We start from the raw sequence: 25,409 nt of genomic DNA, 5'->3' as shown, positions 1-25,409 counted from the left end.
GATCGTTAACTATATAAAACTGTATATTATATATTAATATATTAAGATGTATTTTTTAGTATATTAAAATACAGCTCTCAACTCAAAATCTGGCCTAGTATTTCCTCGGAAGTAGAGAGATTCCCACTAAAATCAGGAACAAGTTGAGTATGTCCATCAATATTACTATTTAATATTGTTCAGGAGGAACTTAATAATCCAATAAGAAAAGAAAGAAATTAGAGGTATAAAAGTTGGAAAATAGGGAATTCCCTGGTGGTCCAGTGGTTAAGACTCTGCGCTCTCACTGCTGAGGGCCTGGGTTCAATCCCTGGTCAGGGAACTAAGATCCCACATTCCATAAGCTGTGCAGCATGGCAAAAAATATATATATATTGGAAAATAGGAGTAAAATTATCAATATTTGCAGACGTTCAATTCCTGGAAGCTAAGGAGGAATCGGCTGAAAAACTCATAACAAATAAGAAATTTCAGTAAGCTTAATATATATTAACAATCTTTATGTATATAAGCAACAATCAGTACTAGAATCAGTGCCCCCCAAAAAGTAAGAGGCCCAGGAAAAAAAAGATCTACAAAGAGAAAATTTTTAAATGATCCTCGGAAACACAAATAAAGACTTAACCAACTGGAAGGGAATACCATGGTCTTTGATTAGGAAGACTCAACATTCTAAAATGTTAACATGATTCAAATAAAATTTAACTTGATTTAAATAAAATTACAAGTCAAATGTTTAGGGGAAGGGGATCTAGACAAGCTCAATGTGAAGTTTATGTGAAGAACCAAACAAACAAAAATTACCAAGAAAAATCTGAAAAGAAAGGTAATAGGAGGGAGATACCCCTACCGGATTATAACATTTATTATAAAGCCTCACTAATTAAAATATACTATAAAGCTTCACTAATAAGAAGACAGATGGAACAGAATAGAAAGTTCAGAACCTGACCTAAACACACATGAAATCAATGGGGAAAATATAGACTATTTAACAGGTGGTGGTGAGACAACTATGATTGTATGTAATAATTTTCTAGATGATTACAAATGGATAAAACATTTTAAACTGAAAAATAAAATCTTAAAAGTGGCAGAAAAAAATCATGGTTTGAAAATGAGTATATATATATATAATATACATACATGTATATAAAATTGTGGAGAATGCTTTTTAAAGTATCACACTAAATTTTAAAGTATCACTAAATTCAAAAGTGAGAAAGGAAAAGATTCATTTAGTACATTAAATAGCTTTTACATTTTTTTCCTAGGTATAAAATACTATAATTACTGTCAGAAGAAAAATACAAAATATGAAAAAGATTAGAAATACCCAACAGACAATTATAATTTCCCTGAAGTATAAATAACTTCTATAAATCACTAAGAAAAATAGGAAAAAAAAGACAAAAGAAATATAATTTTCTGTTAAGGCTGATGCTCAACTTCATTTTTAATAAGAGAAATGAAACTTTATAATATAGTGAAAAAAACAAACTACACTGAAAAACCAGATTGGTGTTTTGCCAGTGGTATGGAGAAACAAGTACTTTCCTATGTTCTTTGTGTAGGTGTAAATTGGTACGATCTTGGAGAGAGGGAGAATTAAACAACAGCTTTCAAAATTACAGTTATACACACCCTTTGGTCCAGCAATTTCACTTCTAGGGATATATCCTAGGGATGCAAAATGTATATATGAGCACCATTATTTATTGCAGCATTGCTTAAGCTGGCAAAAGATTGAGAACAACCCAAACATCTAGCTAGCCTGCTCTCAGCCCACAAAGCCAGGCATCAGGCTCCAGAGCTCTGTCCACCCAGAGTAAGAGCTACCTTTTTCTTATGCACACACAGGCATGTGTTCTCAAAGGGAGAAATTAGAGACTCTTGTGGAAGCAAGCCTAGACTTTTATGATTTTTGTCAATCCTTTATTGTTGTCTTGCCCACACATAATTTAATTGCACTTTTACCCACCTGGCTTTATCAAATCCTTCCAAAGATTTCTAATCCAGTTTTAATAAAATAGGAACAGCCCTCTTGATGCAGTTATTTTTCATTATTTATGCAATAATTAAATTAGTTATGTAACTAACCTGTTACAACAAATATACACACTTAGGAATAAATAGATCTGACAATTGGCATCAGCTCGACTGGTGGGAGTAGTTGTGCTCTGGCATGATGCTAAGCAGCTTGCCTGCTACAAGTATTCACCATCCGGGATAACAGTTGCAAATCTGAAAGACGGATTGGAGAGATTTGGTTAATCCAGCAAGTTGGTTAAGTGGTCATTTGCGAGAGCTTTTATTGCATTCTGACAATAAGTAAAGAGCAATCCATTATGTTCCAATATAAATAAAATCAGAGTAATCCTAATAAAAAATTATTTGCTAGTATCTTCACATTTTTATGTTATGACTGCTTTTTCTTCATTTATGACTTCCATATGAGCCCACATTCTTTCCAATATGTTGCAGGCTTTGGTGAGAGAGTTACAAAATGATGTCCATTCAATAAGGCGACAAATCAGAGAACTTAAAAAGATGCAGAAAAACAGGGATGCTTGTAAAACCTCAACCCATAAAGCCCAGACCTTGGCAGCATCTATCCTGAACATTTCACGGTCAGATCTAGAGGAAATATTGGACACAGAAGATGAAGAGGTAAGATCACTTAAATATTTATTAATAATGGGCTTGTTACACATTGAATGTAAGTACATATTTTTATTTGTTTTATAATTCTTAGAATTTCATCTTTAAGATAATATTAATGAAGGCAAGATTATTAGTGTACCAATGAAAGATACATCAAAAGTATTAACCAACTCAAAAAACCTTTAGAGAAATTTAACTATGTAATACAGAAGTAAGCCAGTACACATAACCTTTAGAACTGCTTGCTTGTTATTCAAGTCAGTTATCCTTTCCTGTCTCTTCCATTTTCTTTAGTTCATCATATATCTTGTAAGCTAGTATTTTTAATTAAGCCAGTTTGAATGGATTTAGTTAGCTGGGTCACGATTGATTTGAGAATTTTTCGTCCTACATGAGATTTTTTTAATGTAGTGAATGTATTGGCTTTTCTAGCTAAATTCAAAGTTATTGTTGATCAAGTTATAGAAAAAGATATTTATTGCTTTAAAGTGGGGAAAATACTCCCATCTGAGTGAATTTATGTGCATATACATATAGGTCTTCAGTAGCATTTCTGTACCTCCTGAGGAGGGCACTGCATTTTTGATAGTTACTGCCTCATAAACAGCAGAATCTCATCTTATACACAGTCTTCTGTGAAACCTGTGGAGGATACTCAATCCTGTTCTATTGTGAAGTCTCTGAACTTTAATACATAAATATTAGATTTTTTATTGTTTAGAAAGATTAAAGAGATGATGGTACTCTTAGCTTCCCCATAAATATTTGCTCAATGACTAAATAAAATGATAGACTTAAATGTTTGTATGAGAACATCCTTCAGCACCCCTCACCCATCAGTTTCTCAAAAAATTTCTGGGATAGAGCAGATCTACAACTTGTAAAAGTTTTTAAACTGCGAAGAATTTTTAGAAAAGAGGTCAAAGGAGTCCTGCAAAGATTATTTTCATCCTATGGGTGAATACGATAGTGAATTATCAGTTTCCTATTTTCAGCACCTATGCCACAGTGTCTGTGAATTCTGAACTTTGAAGTACAAGAGCATTATGAAATACAGTATCAAATATAAGACACACAGGAAATAATAGTATCTGAGGCAAGGGTCTTAACTGTATCTTATTATGGACATTTCATTAAAATTTGGTTGATAAAAAGAAACCTAACAAAAAATTAAGATAGAGTCCTCCACTGTTTCCTAAAAGTTTTAAAACAAACAGACTTAGCAAAATCCCTCATGTGTATATGTGTGTATACGTGTGTGTGTTCCACATACGTATTCTGGAAGACAGCATCACCGCCTTTGTGTGGTCTTAAAAGATGCCCTCTCTGGGCTTACAGATTAGAAAAAAGAACCCCCTTTGAGTAGACAAATTGGAAAAAGTTGTCCCCTTTGAGTATATTAATTAGAAAAGGATCTCTCTTTTTAGTCCCAAAGAGTAGCTTGCACATTTCTGTGAAGAAATGGCACCCTGGCCTCTGGGCAGATGCAGTTTGGAGCCAGGGATGCCAAGCACCAAAATATGCATACCACACAACCTTAAATGGAAGTCCTCCTGGAAAAAAACACACTGTTCCGTGAAGACTCAGTGCACACACCTGGATACATTTACTAGATTTAATTATAGATCGAGCTTATTTGGACTGATCCCTGCCTGCATCTTTCAGAGGTCTGAAGAGTTGAGTGACTTACCCAAGTAGAGCCCAAACCACCTGAATTTTATGCTTTAAGCTACATCGAACTCTTGTAAATTCATGTAAAACACTATGACAACCTATGCGAAGTACCTAGCCTGATACTTGGCATACAGTAATTTTCAACAAATGTTAGTTTTCCAAACCCTTCCCTTTTTGAAAAGTCCATTTTTTTGCAAACCAAATCATGATTTTAACTGAATAATCAGTTGCACACGTGAATACATTATACTTTCAGAATATTTTACCTTGATAATTGATGCATTGAAAATATTTAGTGACTTAACAATACTTTAAGTTGGAGCGTCCCTTACCTATCAGCTAGTTATTGGATATTTTAAATGAGTAAGCATTTAAGTACACCAGAACCACACATATCCTATTTTGTCTGGGATTATAACAATTACTCCTTAATTATCTACTGATAAGTCAGATTTTTGAGTATAAGGTTTTATGTCATCTTATGAGGGTCACTTATAAATGATTCTTTTATACAGCTCCATCTTCTTTTTCATTTTATTTTAATCACTTCCACCTCCACCTCAGTCCAGTGTGAGCTCCACTGTGAAGGCAGAAATGAAACATTCCTGAATTATATTATGAAATATAGAAATATAGCTTTATCTTCCACATGTAGGTAGATATTTATACATTAAAGAGCATCGATTTGAATATTCTCTACTTTGAAAGGACAGGCTGCTCTTTGCTGAATCTAATTCCACCAATATTTCTCTAGATTTATTCAGTATCTAACATTCTGATCAAGTTCATATAAATGAAATTAACAGCAGTGTTTTTATTTTTTTCCTTCAGGAAATCGAAAGGACAAAGATCGATGCTGAAAATGACAAGGAATGGCTGTTGTACATTCAGAAACTTCTTGAAGGACAGGTATTTTGTTTTTCTACTTCATATGTTAAAACTTGCAGATTAAAAATTCCAAGGCTTACTTTTTGTTACTAGATGCCTAATTTTTTGTAAACACTTAGACACATTACTTACTTCTGTTAGGTAAATAAGTATTCTAGTAGGTAGACAGGAAAGTTAACCCTCCATTTGTACTTTTGGACTTAACAAATGAAGCAAATGCCTTGGGAAGGAGCCAACATGGGTTTTAGCAAAGGCATTAATTAAATTATTGAGTCAACCTCTATGCTTGCTAGACTGAAAAGGATCCATTCTCTCAGCCCTCTTAGGAAAAGAGATTCTTTATTATGTGTCTTTAAAGTTAGTAGTTGATATGGACACCTGAGGAGTTCATGGGTTTCAGTGACCTTTTACTATGGACCTGTTTCCAGTCAATTCATGTTTTCCTCACAGCCAGACAGCTGTTTATTACTGTGTCTTCCTGCATTCTCTACAATATTTTCTACTGAGACCTCGAGCAGCTTGTTAGTGGGAAGTAAATATTGATTTGGCATCCTGTCAATGCAGAAAGAATGAAAAAATTTCCACCAGAGGCCCCTCAAACATTTTCCTATCGACATTTTCTGGGCTGAGTGGAAAGCTGCATAGAGGATGACGAGGCCAAGACGAGCTGAAATCCCTGAGGGGTCTATTGAGACTGCTGCTGTGACCTGTGTGATACTTTTTCTTCCCTTTCAAGTATTTTTTTAATACACATATAGTCCGCTGGGATGTGCCCCTCTTGTAAGTGATCAGGGCAGTTTATTGGCAGGTGAGAGCCCTGCTTTTCTAGTCATAGCCAACTTTTGTTTTGATATCACTGACAGCATGTAATATATTCTAAAACTTTTTCATTATAGTTCTTTTTGCTCAACCTAATTGTTGTCTGTTTTTAAAATGAACTGGATTAAAAACAGCTAAAACATATTTCTCAAAATAGCAAAAAAAAAAATATTGTTCTGTGAGTGCAGTATCTACGTTTTTGGAAAAGTCAAGAATAAGTAAATAATATATGAACTATTCATATTCTTAGTACCCATTTTATATATTTTTGAAACATTATCTGGAAACACTATTACTATTACTATCAATAGTAATAGAAGGTGATGGGCACTCTTTTGCTTCAAGTTGTTTAAGTGCAGACGTGCAGGTGCTGGGCAAAGCCTTCTTGCTTTTGAGAAGAAAGGCCATTTCTCAATCATGTTGCATTCCCAGCACCCAGCCCAGTGCCTGGCACATCAAAGGAGTTCAGTAATGATTGTTACAGGTTATTTTTTTAAACGTGAAAGTTATAAAAATAAACTTTGTAGTGGATTTTTTAACATTCAACTTGTAAGTATGACCTTTTAATATGGAAGTTTTATCATCAATTATGAACATAAAAATAACAAATTGATATGTATAAATCTTTTTTAAATTTTACTAAAGCTCTATTGACACCAGATCTGATTTTTTGACTAACACATGTAGATATACATATATACATTCTGCATTATCTGGATGTATGCTTATTCTGTCCAGTTATTGTAAAAAAAATCCTGTTGAAAATGGCATTAGACTGCTTAATACTGCAGTTTGATATAGTGCCTTTTTGTGCCACTGAGCCTGGCCTCTAGAATATAATTGCCTGGCAGTATTGATTTAATTGCCCAGGTTTATTTGTGGACTCCTAATTATTGACTGGAGGTAAATTTAATGGAGCAGCCTCTATGAACACTGGGAAACCGCTGCTGTTGCTGTTATACATAATGAACTGCACCATGTGCCTTTGAGCATTTGTCAAGTTAATTTTATTCCACTGTGACAGTATGATAACATTTAAAAAGTCAAAGACTTTTTATTTTTATTACTGACATAGGTGGTTTTGCTGATGCCTTTGAATTCTGTGAGAAAAAAAATAGGGACTTCATTGGTTGCACTTGAATGTCACTTTATAATTACACCCAAGAGAAAAATCTATAAAATAGAAAACATCTTTTTTTTATCCTACTTTTCTTCTTTCTCAATTCTAGCAATTATATTTGTCCTGAATTTTAGAAAAGGTTTTCTTTGTCCACCAGTTTTTGGGAGTCTATATTATGCTCACAGGATTGTGAGGGCAAAAGTATAAATACGTTCATTCATTTGTTTTGTTTAGTTTATGGCATGCAGCTCCGTGTACCTGAGGTTACACGATCTTGAAGCTGTGGAATAATTGAGCGCATTCCCTGAAAAGAGCCCTAATTAATTCAATATTGATATTTGATTATTAAAATATTTTGAAAATAAAATTATAAGAAAACTTCCCTTTTATGTCCTCCCTCTGTGTTGGGTGGTATATGTAATGGAATTCTGACATCATAGGAGTGAATCTGGCCTTGTGGTTTTATCTTTTGTTTAAGGATTAGGCCACAGAACTATTTTCTCTTAAAGAAAATTTTCTCTACATTCATTGGATTAAAATTTATATAAATAAGATATTTACCAGAAAATAAAAAGCTGTCCTGCCATGTGGCAATATGGGCCCGCACAATAATATACCTACTGGTACTGTTAGCCAGAAGTGCATGAGAATTAAAAGGTCTAAAACCTTAACTTACCTATATTTAACACAGAATGCAATATTTGTCCTCCTTTCAAGTGGTCCTGATACAATTGGTAATTTTAAGTATTTGCTCTTTATCTGCATCTAACCTTTGTCCCCACAGATTTCTAATAATAAGAATCACACTGAAAAAAAGTTGTTCTAATACCTACTTTCATTTTTTCTGGCATAGCTGCCTTTTAATTTCTTTGAAGATTTTTACTTGTATTAATTCCTCTTTTTGCATTATTACATTTTTTAAAACTTACAGTTTATGGCAGAGACAAACAAGCAAATTAATGATTATAATAGGGTGGGAGAACCACCCAAAATTAGTTTTTCTGTGTTTTAGGACATGGGAGAAAAAAAAAAACAGAAATAGGAAAAGTAGACTGGGACTAAACAATAAACGCCTTTGAGCAGGAAAGGGATGTAATCAGAGTTGTGCTTTAGAAAGATACATGAGATCAGCATGTAGGATGGTTTGGAGGGATAAGAGACTGGGAGCAAGAAGGTAGTCAAGGCAAAAGTAAGTGGGGGCCTGCATGTGCCCTCACTATAAAAATAGGAAGGACGAGATAGATGTGACCCACTTTATAGAAACTGAATCCATAGCAGTACTGAGATTACATGAAGGGGTCAGAAAGCAGAAACCAAAGAGAGGTGAGTTTAATACCTTATATGATGAGAAACATGATGATACCTTTAAAAGTTTTAGGGATCAAGAGAGGTAGATCAGATTTGGTAGACAGAGATGTCAGTGATTGAAGCCATAAAAAATTTAGTTGATACATGTCAATAACAATATTCAGGGACTCACAGTTTTTCATTAGTTCATCCCAACCTGCTGTGTGGCTTTTCTCAGTGAAATCTAACCATTTAAGAACACATTTCAAACTCTTACAACTCAACAACAAAAGAAAAGAAACTGATCTGAATAGTCATTTCTACAAGAAGATATACAAATAGCCAATAAGCACATGTACATATGCTCAACATCACTAGCCATTAGGGAAATGCAAACCAAAAACCAAAATGAGATACTACTTCATATCCAGTAGGATGGCTATAATCAAAAAGACAGACAATAGCAAGTGTTGGTGAGGATGTGGAGAAATTAGAACCCTTATACATTGCTTGTGAGAAGATAAAATGGTGCCACCCTTGTGGAAAACAGTCTGGCAGTTCCTCAAAAAGTTAAAAGTAGAGATTATATGACCCAGCAGTTCCACACTTAGGTATATACCCAAGATAAGTAAAAACATATGTCCATATAAAAACTGCTACATAAATGTTAATAGCAGCTCAATGATAGTTCATAGTAGCTCAAAAGTGGAAGGAATCCAAAGGTCCATCAACTGATGGATGGATAAACAAAACATGGTATATGCACACATGAAATATTATTCAGCCATGAAATGGAATGAAGTACTGATAGTGCTACAACCTGGAAGAACCTTGTACACCTTATGCTATGTGAAAGAAGCCATACACAAAAGGTAACTTACTGTATGATTTCATTCTATGAAATGTACAGAATAGGCAAATCTATCAAGACAGAAAGTAGATTAGTAGTTGCCAGGGGATGGGGGAAGAGGGACCATGACTGCTAATGGGTACAGGGTTTCTTTTGGGGTGATGAAAATGTTCTGGAATTAGATGAAGGTGATGGTTGTACAACTTTGTACAACCAGTGAATTATACATTTTAAACTGGTGAACTTTATGTTATGTGAATTATATCTCCGTTTAAAAAAATGAATTCCTTAATATGAGGCAGAGTGAAAAAATAAAAAGAATACCTTTTTATTTTTAAGTAAATCCAATTAAGTTCTTTTTTATAGCAGCCAGAGACTATTTATTTTTTAATTTTTTTAATTAAAAAATTTAATTTTCAAAATTTATTTTTGGCTGCGTTGGGTCTTCATTGCTGCACTTGGGCTTTCTCTTGTTATGGCAAGTGGGGGCTACTCTTCATTGTGGTGCCTGGGCTTCTCATTGTGGTGGCTTCTCTTGTTGCAGAGCACGGGCCATAGAGCACAGGCTTCAGTAGTTGCAGTGCATGGGCTCAGTAGTTGTGGTGCATGGGCTTAGTTGCTCAGCAGTATGTGGGATCTTCCCAGACCAGGGGTCGAACCCGTGTCCCCTGCACTGGCAGGTGGATTCTTAACCACTGCACCACCAGGGAAGTCCCCAATTAAGTTCTTATATCTCATGTGCTATGTCCCCCACCATTAGCAGCGACTGCATTAAATGCATTTGAATTTGAATTTCTATCTACTGGGCATAACTGTGAATAAATGAGATAAATTATTTTATTTCATACTTAATATGTTTCTTTTCAATTGACAAAGAAGGAGCTGTCCCTCTGTCATACTCTAGTTGATATTACTTTCTCATATATGCAAACAAAAAGGAGTCGGTTATTTATACTCTGCCTTCTAAGAGACATTGTTTATTTGTTCTGTCCATTCTGATCCTCAAAATTAAAATTATAGTAAGGATCATTTAGTTTTGTTTTCAGGCCTTAATAATACCTGAAACAGTCTTTTGTACTTGTGATTTTATAAAGGCAGTGGAAAGAATTAGTGGAGATAAAATTGAACCCAAGCTGTAAAATCCATTTTTAAAACGTGTATTGAGTGTCTACTGCATGTAAGGTAATGTTTCAGGTTTGGTGGTATAGCAGTGAACAAGAGACAAAAATCACTACCCTCATGGAGCTTACATTTCTGGTGATGGAGAGCAATAAACAAATAGTTAAAATATATAAACTATGAAAGTTTTTAAACAATTAACTTGAACAGAATTATGGGTATGTATATTAAAATATGTATACTTGTATAATATACAGTTATAACCACAATATGGTTCTTTACTAGGATTTATATAAAAAACACTTAGCCAGGAATGGCTAGAAAATGTGTCTTGATCTTGTTTTGTTGTTGCCTTATTCTATGTTGTTTGTTAATCCTTTTCTAGATTTCATTCAGTCCATTTTCATCCACTTTGTGTAGATCATTTTCTTGTATTGGGACCATATCAAAAATTCTTTCTGCCTTCAGTTGTTGATAATTGAAAGTATAGACTTTGATCGATGTTTTTTCGTAAGTTTTAGATATCCCTGTTCCTATTAGTTGCTTCAGATCTTGCAAATGGTGAAATTTAAAATGGCTCTTTCCCCAGTGCCCTTTCTGCAAAATATGCTTACCTTCTATAGATGCTTTGCAATATGGCAGTGAGAAGGTTTTATAAATCTCCCTGGCTTTTGTAAATAGAATAACTTCCAGTCTGAAGGTTAACAGAAAGTTTCTCTTTACAACCCTGAAGACATTTACTCTGTTGCTTTCAGTGTTGCACTTACAACACACTGATAACATGCACATACTGCAAACTCCCACACTTACTCTCTCCACACACATAAACCCACACAGTCACCCACATACACTTATTCCTCACATCCAACTGAAGTAGCAAAAGTTAAAAATTCTCCATTCAGAGACTTGCTGGGATTTTTTTTTTAATTTAACAAATTAAAGCCTACTTTCATGATACCAGAAAAAAGACATATGTCACTAAAGTTAAAAGGTAAATTTTATGTGTATTTTACCACTATAAAAAATTGGGGGGAAATGAAAGGAAAACAAATTATAGCCTTCACCAAAGTTTAAGAATAGCAGATACAGACTTCAATATTCAGCAGAACACCAAGATAGATAGATAGGTAGAAGGATGGATAGATAGATAGATAGATAGATAGATAGATAGATAGATAGATAGATAGATAGATAGATAGATAAGACACCAGAAATATAAACAACATTTAGGAAACTTAGCTCACAATTCAATGCCAGTTTTAAATTATAAATAAACTGTTCTTTCTGATACCATGCTTGGTTATTTTAACAAGTTCGATCTTTTAATTACAAGATAGTAGAGTGGGTGTATGAATATTTATTTATTCCAAATTTTCCACCTTTAATTTTATAATAATCAGACTACATTGGTTTCTTACTAAACTCTCAAAATCTCACTGAATCATATCCTTTGTTAAAGCAGGTATAATACATAAAATTTAATATCTTTACTTTTAGTACAGCTCTGCTAAAGTCAATTTTTATTTTTATATTTTATTTTATTTATTTTATTTTTTTAACATCTTTATTGGAGTATAATTGCTTTACAATGGTGTATTAGTTTCTGTTACATAACAAAGTGAATCAGCTATACAAAGTATACAAGCAGCTCATGTAGCTCAATAACAAAAAAACAAACAACCCAATCCAAAAATGGGCAGAAGACCTAAATAGACATTTCTTCAAAGAAGATATACAGATTGCCAACAAACACATGAAAGGATGCTCAACATCACTAATCATTAGAGAAATGCAAATCAAAACTACAATGAGGTATCAGCTTACACCGGTCAGAATGGCCATTATCAATTTTTATTTTAAAAGCAGTATCTTTTGGTAATAGTTTTCAAACCAAATATAAGAATGAAAATGGTTAAAATGTTAATCTTGTCCTTTAGATTTAAAGAGTTACCCTTATTTCAATTTTTTTCTTTCAATACAAAACTTTTCAGTTTTATACTATTAAGAGCACATTCCAGTTAGTGCTGATGCTGTAAATTATCTGTATGTTTCACACTTATGGACTTGAGGCTTTGTTATTCTTCCAACGTAGCTCTCCAACATCTGCAACTATCATTCATATCTTACCTTTATACAGAAACACCTCTAAATGAAGCCATAATTACTGTGAGTGGTAAGTTTGAGGTTGTGTCACTGGCATAACACTTCCTAAAGGCAAACATCTGTAGGCATTTACATATAAGAGAAGCCTAAAATCTGAAGTCAGGGGAAGTCCCTCCAGTAAGAGAAGTCACCTTTGGCAACAGGGACAGCCAGAATGACCAGGAAGACCCACTTTAAGATTACAGTATAGACCAAGCAAAACTCACAGTTATTCCGATGCCCTAATTAAATTCCCATTCCAAGAAATCTCATGCAGTATCAGCTCTTCCCCTGTCCATTTTTCCCCTTGTGCTGAAGAGTTCAAGCTTGTGTAACTGCAATGACATAACTAAGAGTATCACTTCTTTTTTATGCAAGAGAATAAAATTATGCAGAAAGTCCAGCAGACTTTCTGGACTTCATAGGCCCCAGCACATGCCATCTGAGATGAAACCCAAGGCAGCATAATTGTTGGGTTTGTTGTTTCACATATATTTGATGGGGCAAGTGAGAAAAGATCTCTGCTGTTGGCTAGTCAGGTTGTCACTTCAATCCAAATCCAAAATCCTATCAGTAAAAGAATGGTTGTGCTTTCTTCTGTATCTGAGGGAGTTCCCTCCAGAATGCAGAGAGAGAGAAAGGAACAGACTCTATGCTGCCTGTACGAAATAAACCTGCACTTAATCTAGACTCTAAAAAGTTCAGATTTCCTCATCTTCTTAGTATTTTGTAAAACATTTTGCAGTTCTAAAAAATATGCCAAACAAATAAGCAAACGATGTGAATTTTTAAAGCCCTTCCTGAGGCATTTTATATATTAAATATAGTTTCAGTGGTAACTCTATCCACTCTATATCTGTATGCTGAGAATTGATATTCATATGGTACCATAGGATTTCGAAGAGCTTTCTTGAGTCACTGTAGATTAAATTATATTCCACTTAGTCTTCAGATTAACTATAATTTATGAGATTTAAGTTATTGATAATCTATGTGATATAAGTGATTACTCTCAATTAACTAAAAATAACCAATTAACTAAAGATCCCATTTTTTAACCTTTCTCAAAAAACAAAATGTTTTGTTAATTCATCCTTCACTAATCAGAAATTTTTATCTGTACTATGAAAAATGTTTGTGAAAAATGAATAGGGTAAGATTGGTAAGAGAGGCTATTTTCAAAACCAAGGCTGTTAGTGTATTTATTATTTGAATATGTACTGAGTCTGCTCCATAAGTAAGGAACTATTTGTAAAATAGAAAGGAGATCTACTAAAAAATTTTGGTTAACAGTTACTTTATTTTATTCATTTGAAAACAATAAGTATATTTTATGAAATAAGTATGTTTTGTGAAATGTTTATTTTTTTAATTTATTTTTTTCAAGTATAGTTGACTTACAGTGTTGTAATAATTTCTGCTATACAGCAAAGTGATTCAGTTATACACATATATATATACATTCTCTTTCATTTTCTTTTCCATTATGATTTATCTCAGGATATTGAGTATAGTTCCCTGTGCTATACAGTAGGACCTTGTTGTTTATCTTATGAAATGTTTTATAATTCTGACTTTTCCTTAGTCTTCCTCTAACTTTGTTTTAATTATTAACTGTTTCATCATAAATTACATTAATTTTATATTATTACAGAATTACAATTGATCCTTATATATTAAAAAAAATTTTTTTTAAAGACCGGTTTGAAAGCTGGTTGCCAATAAACTACAATTCATAAACAGAAAGTAGAACACTGGGTTTAGAGGGGAGAAAAGTAGGAATCTTTGTATTAAAAAGGAAAATAGAAAAGTTGGATTAAAATAGATAAAGAACCATCTCCAACTACCTTGTAAGATATATGAACTTTTGTCTAATATTATATAAAGGCAGATACTAATCTTTTTCTGACCTATTTGTAGAGAAAAATAGAAGAACCTACAAGGGCAGATGGATGTGCACAAATCATGCATCTTGATTAAAGGATGGGTTGCTTTTTGAAATGCATAAAGTGTTAGGCTCTGTATAAAGCTTAAAAGAAGCTTACAATCCAATAAAACAGGTTTGACAAACAGTTGTGTTTAACTGTGGGGCTTTTCGTTTTATTGGGAGCCAGAGGAAAAGAGTAAAAGGGGTTGTCAGCAATAAATTAGTAAATGGACCTCTTGTTCCACTTTGGAGGCTTCCTGGAAGGGAGATTCTTCGAGATAAGAAGAAGCCAAATGTCCAACTACATGACATGCTGAAAATTGTTCTGATCACAAGATAAGAGTAGGTTTAGTTTTTAACTTGAAAATGAACTGTGCAAATAAGATGATTAATGTCAGTACATTGTGTCCTGGTAAAAGTGCTGTGACATTATTATACAGGAAATCATAGAGCCAGCATGTTTCCCAAAGTGTATTCCATGGACCACTAGTTCCACATGATAAATAGACTATGAGAAAAGTGCGGACAAATGAATTTAGAAACAGGGTATTACATTGCCCTCTTGGAGAAACACAGTACCATTGGCACCTTAAAGTCTCTAAGAGATCCTGAAATAAAATAACATTTTAAAGTTTGGTTTCTTTCCCAAACTTATTTGATCAGAGAACCCTTTTTTCTTAGAACAACTTTTTTAAACACTCATTTCTGCTTTTGCTTCTACCAGGAAGAGATGGGAGGTTATTCTCATCTTGTTTGTTTGCTCTTTTGTTGGAATGCATATGGTACTGAGTGCCGTAGTCAAAGTAAAAGAAAGTTACCTGGTAGTTTTGCCTTTGTGTGTGTGAGTATTCCTTTAACATCTAATATTAATGCCCTGAGAATTTAAATTGTCTCATTTGTAAAACTGGCAGTTTCACCAAATATAACTGTTTTCTGCATCCCAGAAGGGCAATTTTCTCAAAGTAAGGATTTGCAATGAGTATCATTATCTTCCAGAAGGGAATCTAATATATTCTTTTTCCTTGATTCTATGATGCATTTCCTCACGTTTTCACATTTCTGAAATTGAAATGCATATGCAGTTTGTGTATATTTAATGTGGTAGGTTTCTTTTTTCCAGAAAAAGCTGTTTTTAAGTCAATGTGCCTATCTTATATTCACCTGTATCTTAAGAAGTGAAGAAATGTGATATTTCTGTATCTTATGCTTTATTTAGTGGTAAGTTTCAAGTAAGACAAATGTCTAAAACTCTTGACATAGACTATAGATAGAGTCTATCCTGACATAGACTCAAAGTATCTTAAGGAAAAGACAATTTATTATAAATATAAGAAGGAAGTTAAACTAGAAAGCTACTTAGGATATGAGGCAATTCTGTGGACCAACACCAGTCTCTATATTTTCTCCATGGCCTGCATAATCTGTTTGTGCCTTTTGGGCCTGTTTCACTGCCACTGGCCAGTCTTTTCTCTTTTTCCCAGTTTGAATTCAGAAAAGAACCATTATGCTAGGTTTAGCTAATTATAATCACAGCTGAGCATAGCTGATCTGAGCACAGCTGAACAACTCACACAGCGGACATCAGGCTGATTTTGTTCAGAGGCTGACCAGTGTTGCTGTCTGTTGGTGGTTGTCCTAGCACAAAGAAGGGCCTGACTCTACATCCCTGTAGGGAAGGGGACTGGGCTTGATAAGGATTCTCGTTAATATATTCAGGGAGACAAAAGTAGTCTTTACTGGTTAATCAAAAGGACAATTGCAAAAATGACTTAATGAACTTCTTGATTGTTATAAACCTTTTATATGAAACTAGATAGCTGGGAAGGAGGATAAAAGGAAGTCGGTAGGCCTTTGGGAGGTAACTGGGCAACATTTAAGATTTTCTTTCACTTATAACCCATAAGTGTATTGTGTGAGTTCTACAGGCACCTCAGTGAAGCACAGGGAACAATAAAACTTTACCAGGAAAGTTATATAAATTATGAAATTTAAAAATGTAGTCTATATTTCATAAACTCAGCAGTTTGCAACATGTGTATTACACTTTGATATGCCAAACTTTTCTATAACAACTTAATCAATGGATATACTTTTGCCATTTTTTTTCCTCTGAAACTTCACCCTACAGTTGTTGAGATGTTCAGCTCTAACACAGACAAGTGTATTGATAGTTCTTTCTCACTCTTTTGAGTGATGAACACACAGTACTACTGTGGGCCTCTGGGCCCTAGAGAGGACTGTAACCTGCTATTGATCAGCTGACTGAAGATAAATGGCTTAACTGCTTGTATTGCAGATTACAACATTAACATGGTCAGTAAACCATGAATTGTTCAATAAGGCGTTTATCTTTTTTCATTTTACTTCTGCTCCTTTATCATTTTTATTATAAAAGACAAAATTACCCACACTAACCAGCAAGATCAGTTGAAAAGAGACCCAGTAGGGTACCATTATGGGTGCAAAGTTGCAGATAGCTGAGTTCTAATGGTTTAATGATATTTAGTATATGTTTCTGAACTGAAGAAAATATAGAGTTTTGATCTTTTTTTCTGTGTTTCTTTTACAGCTTCCTTTGGCCACATATTTACTAGAAGCAGTACTGGAGAAAATAAATGAAAAAAAGAAACTAGTTGAAGAATATTTTGCAATTATGAAAGATATTAGATGATATTATGATTGAGAACATTTTTTCAAACGTGAAAACTTTATGTGGTGTGATCGGAAAACATGCATTGCAGTCCTGATAACAGTATCTGCTCCAACTATCAATAGTCAGGGTCAATACCAAAATAAGAAGTCTGTGAAACCAATTAATTGCTGAACAAGTGAAACTAATTAAGTGCACAGCCATTTAGAAGGAAATAGTGTAGCATTTGATTGTTGAATACAAATATTGCCACAAATCAATGCAAACCTGAAAATGATATTCTTTCCAGTACATTAGAAGGAATTAGAACAAGCTTGGCATACACAAATTGGTCTGAATATCAAAAGAAAGAAGTGTGAACTGAGGATTTAATGTTCTGAGTTTTATAAAGAAACTACACTTTTTACGTAAACCTGCTATAAATGGCCTTAAATCACCTGATAAGCAACACATTTGTATTGTAAGCAAATATAAAGTAAAGCATTATCACTTAAGGATGAGCATTTAATGAAATAAATGGTGTGGTCCAATTGTACCTGTTCTCAGTCTACGGGATTATATAGGAGATATTGTATTTTCCTAGAACAGTTCAGCAAAAATAAAAACAATTTCTCCTTTGCTCCCTCTGTTTTTTTCTTAACTCACAGTATTTTCTGTGGTCATATAAATTAGCAAGGGCCACAAACCCAGTGTATTAGTTAGGCTACTCCTCACAGTGCGCTAATTAAATTAAATTCTTAACAGTGGGCAGCCATCCTTATTTAGATTCCCGAACATTCCCAAGCCATTTCCCATCTTTCTATGTTGCTGCCACACCTGACTTTTTGGTTTTTCCAATTCACCAGACTTGTGCCCGCCTCCATCCTTTGCCCTTGCTGTTCTCTCTTTGTAGAATACTCTGTACTCTTTTCTCATGACTGGCTCCTGCGTATCATTCAGGTTTGCCTTACATATTTCCTCAAAGAAGCACTCCCTGGCCATCTTGCTATTAATTTCCTTTATAACACAAAAGCATCTTTTACCTCTTCACTTACTTATTTTCTTGTTATCTCCCCTCCCCTGCTTTAAAATATGGATCCCATGAGATTAAGGCAAGGGTTGGCAACTCATGACCCACAGGTCAAATCTGGCCTGCCACCTGTTTTTGTGATAGAATGATATTTACATTGTTAAATGTAAAAAAAATCAAAAAGAATTATATTTGGCAGCATGTGAAAGTTATATAAATTCAAGTTTTAGTGTCTATCAATGAAGTTTTACCGGAACACAGCTATGCTCATTCGTTTTAGTATTGTTTATGGCTGCCTTCACACTACAGTAGTTCAGGTGAGTACTCACACGGAGACCATATGTAGTGTGCTCACCACTTTGCAGGACTGCAAGTCACAGTGACACAGTTACAACTTGACAACATTTTGTGTCACAAACACTACGATACTGCAATTTTTTTAATACCAGTGCATACCCATCATGTAAAAATAAAAAGAGAAAAATGGCTGTCAAATGTCACACTTTTAAGCACAGTGAAGTGTGGATTTTTTTTTATTGAATTCAATGGCAAAGCATTATGTTTATTAAATGACACTCTACCTATGCTAAAAGAATGCAATATATACATTATCAGACTAAGTACTCATCACAATATTCCCAACTCATGGGAAAGCAACAGTAAGAAAAAGTTACAAAATTTAAAATGTAATGTCTCATCACAGCAGAATTTTGTTACAAAAAATAAAAATGAGATGGCATAGTATTACCCAGATACCAAAACCAAAGACAGTACAAAGAAATAGAGTGTGGTAGGCTAAATTTGTTACCTTATATGGCAAAAGGGACTTTGCAGTGTAATTAAATTAAGGATCTCAAGTGGAGAAATAATCCTGGATTATTTTTTTGGGCCCAATGCCTTCTAAGAAGGAGTCAAGAGGAGACATACAGAAAGCAGTGTTACTGCAGAAGCAGAGGGATGGAGAAATTTGAAGATGCTACCCCCATAGGTGTATGTATGGATGAGGACCATGAACCAAAGAATGTAGGCAGCTCCTGGAGACTGGAAGAGGCAAGGAAATTGATTGTATCCTAGAGCCTCCAGAAAGAAACAGATTTGTTGACACCTTGACTTTAGCCTAGTGAAACCAATTTTGCATACCCAGAACTGTAAGAGATTAAATTTTTGCTGTTTTAAGCCACTAAGTTTGTGGTAATTCGTGGCTGCAGCAACAGAAAACTAATGCAAATTTGCTTCGATTCCATTTAGAATTTTTCTATGTTCATGAAGGATATTGGTCAGAAGATGCAAGATCTAGGCTGGTTCAGTATTCAAAAATCAGTCAATGCATGCCACCATTTTAACAGACTAAAGAAGAAATATTATGTGATCATAAAACTTTAGAAAAAACATTTGAAAAATTCAATACCCATGCATGAAAAAAAAAAAACCAGAAAACTAGGAAGTTCCTTAATTTGATAGGAACATCTACAAAAAGCCTACATCTAACATTATGCTTAATGATGGAAGATTGAACACTTCCCCTTAAGATCAGAAAGAAGACAAGGATGTCCACTCTCATCACCCTAATTCACCGTAATATTGAAAATTCTAGCCGGCACAGTAAGGAAAGAAAAGGAAATAAAAGGCATACAGATGGGAAAGGAAAAAGTAAAGCTATCTAAAAAAATAAGCCAACTCTCTCAGAATTAACAAGTGACTTCAACAAGGTCTCAAAATATTTAAGAGCAACATATAAAAATAGTTTATCTATACACTAGTAAGCTAGTAATAAATATGTGGAAACCAAAATTTAAAATACAATGCAATTTACAATTGCCAAAAAAAAAAAGTATACCTAGGTGTAAATCTAACAAAGTGTGTACAAGATTGTATATGGAAAACTACACTGATGAGAGAAATCAAAGAAGATTAAATGGGGAGGCATACTGAGAATATAAATTGGAAATTCAGCATAGCAAAGATGACAAAATTGTCTCCAAATCCATATACAGATTTAAGACAATTCCTATCAACATCACAGCAAGATATTTTGAAGATGGAGACAAGACTCTTCCAAAATTTATATGGAAAGGCAAAATTTTTTAAATGGGAGAAATCACTCTATCCAATTTCAAGATGCATTATATAGCTACACTAATCAAGAGTATGTGGTGTTGGTAGCGGGATAGACACACAGATCAATGAAACAGAGTAGATTACCAGAAACTATACCTATGCAAATATGCTCAACAGGTTTTAAACAAAGGTTCAAAAACAATTCAGTGGAGTCAGAATAACCTTTCAACAAATGATGCTGAAACAATTAGAAATCCCTAGGTTAAAAAAAAAACAAAACTTGACCTAAACTTCAGACACAAATGATCTCAAAATGAATCATACATTGAAATGTAAAATATAAAAGATAATGTAAGACAAAATCTTCGGGATCCAAGACAAGGTGAAAAGTTTCTATACATGACACCAAAAGCATAATGGACAAAAGAAAAATTGGCGAATATGACTTCATCAAAATTAAAAATTCTTGCTCTGGGAATAGACAAGCTACAGACTGGGAGAAAATATTTTCGAACTACAAATATCTGACAAAGGACTTCAATCTAGAGTAAAGAATTCTCAAAACTCAACAATAGGGAGACCTTCAAGTTGGCAGAAGAATAAGACGTGATCACCTTCCTCCCCACAAATACATCAAAAATACGTCTACATGTGCACCAACTCCTACAGAACACCTACTAAACGCTGGCAGAAGACCTCAGACTTCCCAAAAGGCAAGAAACTCCCCACGTACCTGGGTAGAGCAAAAGAAAAACCAGAGACAAAAGAATAGGGACTGGACCCGCACAACTGGGAGGGAGCTGTGAAGGAGGAAAAACTTCCAGACACTAGGAAGCCTCTTCAATGGTGGAGACGTGGGGGGGGTGGGGTGTGGTTGGCGGGGAGGAACCTTCGGAGCCACAGAGGAGAGAGAGTGCAGCAATAGGGGTGCAGAGGGCAAATCAGAGAGATTCCCGCACAGAGGATCAGTGCCGACCAGCACTCACCAGCCCGAGAGGCTTGTCTGCTCACCTGCCGGGAAGGGTGGGAGCTGGGAGCTGAGGCTTGCGCTTCGGAGTTCAGACCCCAGGGAGAAGACTGGGGTTGGCTGCGTGAACACAGCCTGAAGGGGGCTAGTGCACCACAGCTAGCCAGGAGGGAGTCCGGGAAAATGTCTAGAACTGCCTAAGAGGCAAGAGACCATTGTTTCGGGGTGCACGAGGACAGGGGATTCAGAATACGGCCTAAACGAGCTTCAGAGACAGGTGCGAGCCGTGGCTATCAGCGCGGACACCAGAGATGGGCATGAGATGCTAAGGCTGCTGCTGCAGCCACCAAGAAACCTGTGTGCAAGCATGGGTCACTATCCACACCACCCCTTCCGGGAGCCTTTGCAACCCACCACTGCCAGGGTCCCGCTATCCAGGGAGAACTTCCCCGGGAGAACTTCCTCAGGAGAACACATGGCGCGCCTCAGGCTGTTGCAACGTCATGCTGGTCCCTGCCACCGCAGGCTTGCCCTGCATTCCGTACCCCACTTCCCCCGACCTGAGTGAGCCAGAGCCTCAGAATCAGCTGCACCTTTAACCCCCTCCTGTCTGGGCAGGGAACAGATGCCCTCAGGTGACCTACATGCAGAGGCAGGGCCAAATCCAAAGCTGAACCCCCGGAGCTGTGTGAACAAAGAAGAGAAAGGGAAGTCTCTCCCAGCAGCCTCAGGAGCAGTGGATTAAATCTCCACAATCAACTTGATGTACCCTGCATCTCTGGAATATCTGAATAGACAATGAATCATCCCAAAATTGAGGTGGTGGACTTTGGGAGCAACAATATATATATATTTTTTCCTTTTCTCTTTTTGTGACTGTGTATGTGTATGCTACTTTGTGTGATTTTGTCTGCATAGCTTTGCTTTTACCATTTGACCTAGGGTTCTCTCTGTCCACTTTTTGTTTTATTTTTCAATTTTGTTAATTACTTTTAATTTTTTTTAATTTTTAATAATTATTTTTTACTTTTTATTTTAATAACTTTATTTTATTTTATTTTTTCAGAGTAATGATAGTAAAGATGATCCAAAATCTTGGAAATAGAATGGTGAAAATACAAGAAACGTTTAAACAGGACCTAGAAGAACTAAACAGCAAACAAACAATGATGAACAACACAATAAATGAAATTAAAAATTCTCTAGAAGGAATCAATAGCAGAATAACTGAGGCAGAAGAACGGATAAGTGACCTGGAAGATAAAATAGTAGAAATAACTACTGCAGAGCAGAATAAAGAAAAAAAATGAAAAGAATTGAGGACAGTCTCAGAGACCTCTGGGATAACATTAAACGTACCAACATTCGAATTATAGGGGTCCCAGAAAAAGAAGAGAAAAAGAAATTGGACTGAGAAAATATTTGAAGAGATTATAGTTGAAAACTTCCCTCATATGGGAAAAGAAATAGTCAATCAAGTCCAGGAAGTGCAGAGAGTTCCATATAGGATAAATCCAAGGAGAAACATGCCAAGACACATAATAATCAAACTATCAAAAATTAAATACAAAGAAAAAATATTGAAAGCAGCAAGGGAAAAGCAACAAATAACATACAAGGGAATCCCCATAAGGTTAACAGCTGATCTTTCAGCAGAAACTCTGCAAGCCAGAAGGGAGTGGCAGGACATATTTAAAGTGATGAAAGGGAAAAACCTACAACCAAGATTACTCTACCCAGCAAGGATCTCATTCAGATTTGACAGAGAAATTAAAAACTTTACAGACAAGCAAAAGATAAGAGAATTCAGCACCACCAAACCAGCTTTACAAGAAATGCTAAAGGAACTTCTCTAGGCAGGAAACACAAGAGAAGGAAAAGACCTACAATAACCCAAAACAATTAAGAAAATGGTAATAGGAACATACATATCGATAATTACCTTAAATGTAAATGGATTAAATGATCCAACCAAAAGACATAGACTGGCTGAATGGATACAAAAACAAGACCTGTATATATGCTGTCTACAAGAGACCCACTTCAGACCTAGGGACACATACAGACTGAAAGTGAGGAGATGGAAAATGATATTCCATGCAAATGGAAATCAAAAGAAAGCTGGAGTAGCAACTCTCATATCAGACAAAATAGACTTTAAAATGAAGACTATTACAAAGACAAAGAAGAACACTACAGAATGATCAAGGGATCAATCCAAACAGACAATATAACAATTGTAAATATGTATGCACCCAACATAGGAGCACCTCAGTACATAAGGCAAATGCTAACAGCCATAAAAGAGGAAATCGACAGTAACACAAACATAGTAGGGGACTTTAACACCTCACTTTCACCAATGGACAGATCATCCAAAATGAAAATAAATAAGGAAACACAAGCTTTAACTGATACATTAAACAAGATGGACTTAATTGATATTTATAGGACATTCCATCCAAAAACAACATAATACACTTTCTTCTCAAGTGCTCATGGAACATTCTCCAGGATAGATCATATCTTGGGTCACAAATCAAGCCTTGGGAAATTTACAAAAATTGAAACTGTATCAAGTATCTTTTCCAACCACAATGCTATGAGACTAGATTTCAATTAGAGGAAAAAAAATCTGTAAAAAATACAAACACATGGAGGGTAAACAATACACTACTTAATACCCAAGAAATGACTGAAGAAATCAAAGAGGAAATCAAAAAGTACCTAGAAACAAAGGACAATGAAAACACGATGACCCAAAACCTATGAGATGCAGCAAAAGCAGTTATAAGAGGGAAGTTTATAGCAATACGATCCTACGTCAAGAAACAAGAAACATCTCAAATAAGCAACCTTACCTTACTTCTAAAGCAATTAGAGAAAGAAGAACAAAAAAACCCCAAAGTTCACAGAAGGAAAGAAATCATATAGATCACATAAGAAATAAATGAAAAAGAAGGAAACAATAGCAAAGATCAATAAAACTAAAAGCTGGTTCTTTGAAAAGATAAACAAAATTGATAAACCATTAGCCAGACTCATCAAGAAAAAAAGAGAGAAGACTCAAATCAACAGGATTAGAGATGAAAAAGGAGAAGTAACAACTGACCCTGCAGAAATACAACGAATCATGAGGGATTACTACAAGCAACTATATGCCATTAAAATGGACAACCTGGAAGAAATGGACACATTCTTAGAAAAGTACAACCTTCCGAGACTCAACCAAGAAGAAATAGAAAATATAAACAGACCAATGACAAGGGCTGAAATTGAGACTGTGATTAAAAATCTTCCAATAAACAGATGTCCAGGACCATATGGCTTCACAGTCAAATTCTAACAAACATTTAGAGAAGAGCTAACACCTATCCTTCTCAAACTCTTCCAAAATATATCAGAGGGAGGAACACTCCCAAACTCATTCTATGAGGCCACCATCACCCTGATACCAAAACCAGACAAAGATGTCACAAAGAAAGAAAACTACAGGCCAATATCACTGATGAACATAGATGCAAAAATCCTCAGCAAAATACTAGCACACAGAATCCAACAGCATATTAAAAGGATCATACATTATGATGAAGTGGGGTTTATCCCAGGAATGCAAGGATTCTTCAATATACGCAAATCAATCACTGTGATACACCATATTAACAAATTGAAGGATAAAAACAATATGATCATCTCAATAGATGCAGAAAAAGCTTTCAACAAAATTCAACACCCATTTATGATAAAAACTCTCCAGAAAGTAGGCATAGAGGGAACTTACCTAACATAATAAAGGCCATATATGATAAACCCACAGCCAACATCATTCTCACTGGTGAAAAACTGAAACCATTTCCACTAAGATCAGGAACAAGACAAGGTTGCCCACTCTCACCACTATTATTCAACATAGTTTGGAAGTTTTAGCCACAGCAATCAGAGAAGAAAAAGTAATGAAAGGAATCTAAATCGGAAAAGAAGAAGTAAAGATGTCACTGTTTGCAGATGTTATGATACTGTACATAGACAATCCTAAAGATGCTACCAGAAAACTACTAGAGCTAATCAATGAATTTGGTAAAGTAGCAGGATACAAAAATAATGCACAGAAATCTCTTGTATTGCTATACACTAATGATGAAAAATCTGAAAGAGAAATTAAGGAAACACTCCCATTTACCACTGCAACAGAAAGAATAAAATACCTAGGAATAAACCTACCTAAGGAGACAAAA

The 25,409-nt window shown here is 35.0% G+C and overlaps 1 protein-coding gene across 4 annotated transcripts in view; it reads left to right on the top strand.

Moving 5' to 3' along the window:
* Positions 1–25,409, top strand: part of CNTLN (centlein) — a 371,323-nt gene that overhangs the window by 326,670 nt on the left and 19,244 nt on the right. For 3 of the 4 annotated variants that reach the window (XM_082401583.1, XM_082401582.1, XM_082401581.1), the window contains 2 exons: positions 2,485–2,670; positions 5,170–5,247. In XM_082401583.1, coding sequence (XP_082257709.1) covers positions 2,485–2,670; positions 5,170–5,247 — 264 coding nt within the window. Of the gene's footprint in view, positions 1–2,484; positions 2,671–5,169; positions 5,248–17,059; positions 17,760–25,409 lie in introns of those variants that run through there. The other variant, XM_082401584.1, reaches the window with a different exon arrangement.

The sequence above is a fragment of the Balaenoptera borealis genome (assembly GCF_965194805.1).
Source record: "Balaenoptera borealis genome assembly, chromosome: 8".
Lineage (NCBI taxonomy): Eukaryota > Metazoa > Chordata > Mammalia > Artiodactyla > Balaenopteridae > Balaenoptera > Balaenoptera borealis.
This window is presented reverse-complemented; position numbering and strand designations above follow the sequence as displayed.